The sequence below is a fragment of the Equus caballus genome, chromosome X, assembly GCF_041296265.1.
Source record: "Equus caballus isolate H_3958 breed thoroughbred chromosome X, TB-T2T, whole genome shotgun sequence".
Taxonomy (NCBI): domain Eukaryota; kingdom Metazoa; phylum Chordata; class Mammalia; order Perissodactyla; family Equidae; genus Equus; species Equus caballus.
In genome coordinates this window covers 24,322,360-24,329,333 of record NC_091715.1, presented here as the reverse complement: position 1 = coordinate 24,329,333, position 6,974 = coordinate 24,322,360, and the positions used below count along the sequence as shown (strand labels likewise).

Genomic DNA, 6,974 nt, shown 5'->3' with positions numbered 1-6,974 from the left:
ACGGGATCTCTCCTTCCATATATAAAATATGTCATACAAAGTTTGATCATTTAATGAAAGTTTGCGAAGATGGCATAGAAATAGATTTTTTCTCTTTTAAGCACTCCTGCCCTCCCAATAAAGGGAGCAAATGAGAAGCCAGGGTTCAGCGGCAAGAGTTGGAACAGTGCCCCAAATACCTGCTCCCTCAGCTCTGCTCTCACTCTTCCAGAGGCAGGGAAGGGTGTAATGAGAGGAAGGAGGGAAGTGTGCAAGAGCTCCCATGCCTTCGTTCCTCTTTCCTTTCCAACCTTTAAGGAGCATCTGCTCCTTCTGAACCGCCGAGGTCACGGACATATACTCCGGAGCGCAGCGCCGCGCCCCCCTCCGCGAGCCCTTGCCCAGCCAGAGACGGCCGACGCGCGTGCGTGCGCGCTCGGTATAAATAAATCCCAGGCGCCGGCCGCTGGACAGAGCCAGGCTACCGGCACCTCGGGCCATGGCGGGCGAGGACCACCAGTGGCAGGGCAGCATCCTCTACAACATGCTCATGAGCGCTAAGCAAACGCACGCAGCTCCAGAGGCGCCCGAGGCGCAGCTGAGAAGCCCGTGCTGGGGCTGCTCCTGCGGTGCGGAGCCCTCAGTGGGCAGACAGGGGCTGCCGGGTGGGCGGGCAGTGGCGCTCCTGTACCGCTGCTGCTTCTGCGGTGAAGACCACCCGCGGCAGGGCAGTATCCTCTACAACATGCTCACGAGCGCAAAACAAATGCGTGAGGCTCCGGAGGCGCCCAAGGCACCTCTGGGGGGCTCGTGCTGGGGTTGCTCGTGCGGCGCAGAGCCCCCGGTGGGCAGAGAGGGGCTGCAGGGTGGGCGGCCCATGTCGCTCCTGTACCGCTGCTGCTTTTGCGGTGAAGACCACCCACGGCAGGGCAGCATCCTCTACAGCTTGCTCACCAGCGCAAAGCAAACGCACGTGGCTCCGGAAGCTCCGGAGGCGCGGCCGAGGGGCGTGTGGTGGGACCGTTCCTACAGCGCGCAGAGGCTGGGGGACAGAGAGGAGCAGCCGGGAGGGAGAGCAGTGGCGCTCCTGTACCGCTGTGGCTTTCACGGTGAAGACCACTCGCGGCCGGGCAGCATCCTCTACAACATGCCCACGAGTGCAAAGCAAACTCAGGCGGCTTCAGAGGTGCAGCAGGGGGCCCCCTGGCGGGACCCTTTCTGTGGCGCGCAGCGGCGAGTGGCCCTCAAGAGTCCACAGGTGGTCTGCGAGGCAGCCTCCGCGGGCCTGTTGAAGACGATGCGCTTCGTCAAGTACTTACCCTGCTTCCAGGTGCTGCCCTTGGACCAGCAGCTGGTGCTGGTGCGCAGCTGCTGGGCGCCGCTGCTCATGCTGGAGCTGGCCCAGGACCGCTTGAACTTCGAGACGGTGGAGACCTCGGAGCCCAGCCTGCTGCAGAGGATCCTCACCACCAGGCGGCGGGAGACGGTGAGCGACGAGCCGCCGCCCCTGCCCACGCTGCAGCCACGCTTGGTATCGCCGCCAGAGGCCGACCATTTGCTGTCGGCTGCTCAGATCCAAGCCATCAAGGGCTTCCTTGCCAGGTGCTGGAGCCTGGACATCAGTACCAAGGAGTATGCCTACCTCAAGGGGACCGTGCTCTTTAACCCGGGTAAGGGGGTTAGCCTTGGGCTCTGGATTTTCTCTGGTCAGAAAAGCATTGGGCAGTGCCTACTCTGGGCACAGGCACTGAAAAGTTTTCAGTGGTCAGGGGACTACAGGGGCACAAGTGAAAAATCGCGACTAACTCAGCAGAGTTAGGAGAGCTCCAGAAACCACTTCTCGTGGGTGGGCTGCTGCCAGAAACTCAGCCAAGAGGAAGGGGGTTGTCTGTTGAAGTTTGTCCTTACCTCTCTAGACCTTTCTGTTACTACAGAAAAGTTTGTGCTTTCAAGGGACGTGACTCTTCCTTCTCCTCTAGCCTTTTAATCCAGTAGCATAGCTTTAAATAAAGTTTGTGTTCACTGCAAATTCTGCAACATCTTTCTGAAACCCAGTTCTGAAATTTACGAGAACCTTTTTGTTGGAGGAAATCTGTTCGGGCTGGCAAGAAAGGAAACATTTGTTAAGGACTCAGAGAGAGACCATCCTCTGGGGACAGTGTCAAAGAGGACACTGGACTTAGTGTTTCATGGATCTGCCTCTGAATGGTCATGTTTATGGTCCTAAGCAGCTGGACTATCTTATCCTCCAAGTGTCTGAGTATCAGGCTAGCAAAGGGGCAGGAAAAAAACACACTAGGGACTCGGAGCAGGAGCACTGTATTTTAGAGCTTGAAGAGGCCTTGGAGACTTAATCTACCCCCTCTGCCCGCCGCCTTTCCTCCACCCCATTTGCAGGTTAGGTACCCTAGTCCCAAGTGACCTTACTCTACAATAAATGGCCAGTGAGTTGTGGAGCGTGGGTTTCCTATCTCCTTGGTCCAATGGGAAGTCTGATGTGCCACACTTTCAGGTTGTCTGTTGAGTGCTGGACACTCTACCCCATACAGAGCAACCAAATCATAGAAGAACATCTCTCTGGATAGTCCAACACCTAGTCTTGAGTGTGTCCTACAACTAGAGTCTTCTTCAACCAGAATCCTTCCAAAAGGGGCACAAGTGGGCAGGAAGTTTCCAGGCAGCTTGAGTTGGGATAGATTTTATAATGCTCCCTCTACATCCTTTTTTCCTGACACCAGGAGTCTCAGGTTGTGTCCTTGCCTCCTGCCTACCATTTTTTGAAGGGGTATAGAGCTGTATTTAGTGGGATAATAATTCAGTCAGATCTCACATTTTAGGACCTAGAGACCTCAGCTCATCCCAGTGATCATTATAGGTCACCTTTTGCTTGTATCATTGTTCTCCAAACTTGTCTGTGCATGAGAAACACTTGGGGGGCGTGTTCAAGGTCTCTCCAGGACCCTTCTCTAGAGATTCTGATTCAGTAGCTCTGGTCCAGGGTCTGCAAATCTGCTCTCATAATAAGTGCCCTACGTGGTTCTTAAGCTTATTTGGAAAACAGTGTTTTCTTGCTCCTTCAGTGTTGTTAAACATCTATCATGTGCCTTGTTCCAGCGGAATACAAAGGTGAGACAGGGGCTCGGCTTCCAGACGTTTACATTACAGTTTCCCTGTTTTCCTCTACCATTTTGCATCCTTTTGTCACACACACACACACACACACACACAATTTCCCTTATTCTCCCTCTGGTTTTCTGAATCCTCTCTCAATATGAGTTTAACCAGCTAATCAGTGTATTTAATCAGCTAAAATCAGTGTATTTTAAACACAAACGCATCTGCATTTGGGGAAAAGTAATGCCTGCTAAGTGTGTGGCCTTTCTTTGCTGTTTATCCTTTTGTATCACCTGATCTTCAAATATTTTTCTTCTTTTACTGTGGAGTCCATCTATCCACCGTTTCTCTTTTCTGAATTTACTATGAAGGCAAGTCTTTTTTGGGAGAGGGTAAGCCACTTTTGGGGGGGTAGGAAAGGAGGGGTGTGGTATGAAAGCAGAGAAAAGTGATGTGAAGTTCACAAGATGAAATTTTAACGAGCCATGAATTTAGACGTGGAGGAACTTCAGATTTCTGGTGGAGTTTCATGAAAGTCTCTTCTTACCCTCATCACTGGAATTCAAACACAAGAAAAGTGGGTCTCGACCCTGAACAACGAGCTGTGGGTAGTAGGGGATGTTAAACGTGGACTGGGGTAATCGGAATTGGAATATGGATTGGAGATATTGCTTTCTCATTTTATCAGATTTGATATTTACCTGTAATAGGAAGGACTTGCCTATTGCCACTATTTTTTAAAGAGCCCCGACTGGTTATGCTACTCTATGATGATTAGCATGGTGTTTTAAAATTACTTTTGTTGGATTTTGTAGAAAAAGGGTAGGAAAATGATTGCAATCATTGACATCATTTAAACAGAAAAGTAAATTGGTAATTACTAAAATATAAGTTAAAGAACTTTACAGTAATAGTACTATCATGGAGGATCAAAGGACTTTTAAAAGCAGCCTCCTCTTACCATCTTCTTTGTAAAACCTCTAGGCACTTAATCTTTCCTGCATTGTATTTCATTCAAGTTTACTTGGGTATTACACTGTACTGCAAGAAGGTCATGCTTTCTCTATTTGAAAGGTTACCTTTGAACCATGTTGCAATCAATGATGTTTTCATGTTTACTTTTTAACCTTTTAATGGCTGTAAGACAATGCTTTCAAAGACCTTACTTTAAAATAATATTTAAAAGAGGCTTTTGCAGTGCTCATTAGAATCATTTTTTTTTCAAACCTACGCCCATACAGAAATGGTACAATGAGCTAAGTGGCCAGTGTTATCTCTTACATTATTTTGGGACTCTAGACTAAAATCAGCCTGCAGGCAAATAATTAAAATAAGACTCGTGAGTCAGTTTGTGGCTATGAAGTTTACCACCATTGGTTGGATAATCATTATAATGGTGGAAAATTCAAGGGAGGATGGTAAAATATTTGTCATCTGGCAAAACTTCATGTCATTATACAATGGTATGTTTCCCATAGGTAAAAGGTAAAGTACTCACTTTTGAAATAATTTGTATTTCTTCATATTTGCACAAATAGTGAACCGGAACAATGATTCATTAAACTATATTCTGTCATATTGTGTGCATTTTTTGGTTCCAAGCCAGCAGTTTTTAAATGCGAGGATGCAAACAGTGAATATTAAATAAGAATGATTATATGATGTTTCATTCTTGAAAGCGTAGCTTCTGAAAACTTAGAACCAGTTTTGCATTTTATCCTTTCTCTAGAAAGCCCTTTTAACCAGGAAGCTTGAGTGCTTGTTTAATTTGTGAAGGGGCAGAAATGGCTATATTTAAAAGCAAGCAAAGGACCCTGTCAGTGAACTGTTTATAACAAATAGATTTTTTTCCCTTTTTCTCCTCTAGACCTGCCAGGCCTGAAGTGCGTGAAGTACATCCAGGGACTTCAGTGGGGAACGCAGCAGATTCTCACCGAACACATCAGGATGACACACAGGGGGCACCAGACCAGATTCGCTGAGCTGCACAGTGCCCTCTTCCTGCTGAGATTCATCAATGCCAATGTCATTGCTGACCTGTTCTTCAGGCCCATCATTGGCACAGTTAGCATGGATGATATGATGCTAGAAATGCTCTGTGCGAAGTTGTGAAGGCATGTGGGTCACACAAGTGCAGTTCACCAAGAAGGAAAGATAAGGAGCTGTGGGCAGAAGAGTGTAAAATAAACTTTCTTATTATTTTTACATGCATAGTATTTTTGTATTCAATTAAAGAAAAACTTTAGTTACAATTAGAAAATCCTCTGTTCCCTATTGTTTTGTTGTGAAGGGAAACATTTGCCAACAGGTAACATATCTCTGTACAACTTTAAGAGCAGAATACTACACTAATAAGCTATTTTCACAAGTTTAGCTACCCTCTCTTTTGAACCTGCTAAAATCAAATTTGTAATATTAAGATATAATAAATGTTAAGATGTTAACCATTAACTTGATTGCAAGAAGTTTTATCAGGGTTTAAGTAAGGCTTCAAAAATATTAAAAACCTAGCCAACATAAACAAAAATTATCTCTGTAGGTGGCATCATGACATTTAATATTATGACATGCCAGTGTTGGTGGGGGTTGTTTTGGCCTGATCTTCATTTCCACTGTCATCAGCTGTATGGAAGACTGTCTTTGTACCAAGTGGAGTCAAGTGGCAATCTGTGATCACAGAGGCACCTGAAAGTGAAGTAGGAGGTTTTCAGAGTTTCGGTTGGGGATTTTTCTGTACACAATAAAGTTCAAGAAGAAACTTAGATTCTAGAAGGAGGCATTCTAGTTCCAGAAAGCTCAATATCATGATAAACCCTTGATTATATCTCACCTTTTAGATCAATTATATATTGTAACTGTCACATTGAACAAGCATGGCATGAAATCACAGTGACTTTATTGTTAGCTACTGCTGCCCCTTTAAATGTAATGTATAGAACTAGTTATTCCTTGTCTCTGGGTAAAATTTAGGGTACTAAGTGTTTATTCACTTATAGGTAATAAATTGCCTGTTAGTGATTATACATCTAGTCCAGGGTAATAACCCATTGCAGGGAGTCAAACTGTCTTTTGTGCAGACCCCTTCAGCAGTCTGGTGAATCCTATGGATATCTTCTCAGAAGGAAGCTCTCAAAATAATGCAGCAAGTAAAATACTTAGGATTACAAAGGAAATCAATTATGTCAAAATATATTAAAGATGTTCAATTTTAAAAATATTTTAAAATGTATAGTATGTGGGCTTCTTTATCAACACTTTAAATAACAAACTAGTGGCAGGTCTCATATCTACCTTAATATCAAAGCAGTGATCAATATAATTGAAATTTCCAAATATCTATAATGTGATAAGAAAATATCTGAGATTTCCATTGGTGACTGTGATGAGGGACCCCTAAGATCACCACTCTATTCAGAGATTTGCTAGAAGATCTCATGGGATTCAGCATATAGTTGTGTTCAGGGCTAAGACTTATTACCAAGATGTAGTAAGGATATATAACCAGATCATAAGGAGAAGAGACACAGGTGGAGTCTGGAGGAATCCACGTGCAGGCTTTCTTTTTCTTTCTCCCTCCCATGAAGTGTCACACAGAGCACACTTTTCCCTTGCAATGAAAATTCAGCAACATGTGTGCCATATTTCTGCCCAGGCAAGCCCTTTGGGACTCAGAGTTCTGGGTTTTTATTGGAGGCTGGTCACATAGGACCCTTTACCTGGCAGGTACCAAAATTCCAAACACACAGAAAGCAGGTGTTCAACAAATAAACCCCGTTGTTTGCACAAACAGTCTAGCTACAATGAGTCACTCTTATGAATTAGGGAAGGGCAGGAACACTCCCCAAATCAAAGTTCTCAGATGTCAGTCAAGGGTTAACCTG

General features: G+C 45.3%; 1 protein-coding gene across 2 annotated transcripts; it reads left to right on the top strand.

Annotated features, from left to right (window-relative positions):
- The first annotated feature begins 443 nt into the window (after positions 1 to 443).
- Positions 444 to 5,544, top strand: NR0B1 (nuclear receptor subfamily 0 group B member 1). Of its 2 annotated transcripts, XM_070256573.1 has the most exons (3): positions 444 to 1,165; positions 1,310 to 1,649; positions 4,961 to 5,544. In XM_070256573.1, the coding sequence occupies exons 1-3, from the start codon at positions 479 to 481 to the stop codon at positions 5,203 to 5,205; spliced, it is 1,272 nt and encodes a 423-aa protein (XP_070112674.1). In that variant the 5' UTR covers positions 444 to 478; the 3' UTR covers positions 5,206 to 5,544. The 2 variants fall into 2 exon arrangements, with proteins under 2 accessions (XP_070112674.1, NP_001157331.1); NM_001163859.1 differs by having other exon boundaries at positions 479 to 1,649; positions 4,961 to 5,205.
- The last annotated feature ends 1,430 nt before the right edge of the window (positions 5,545 to 6,974 follow it).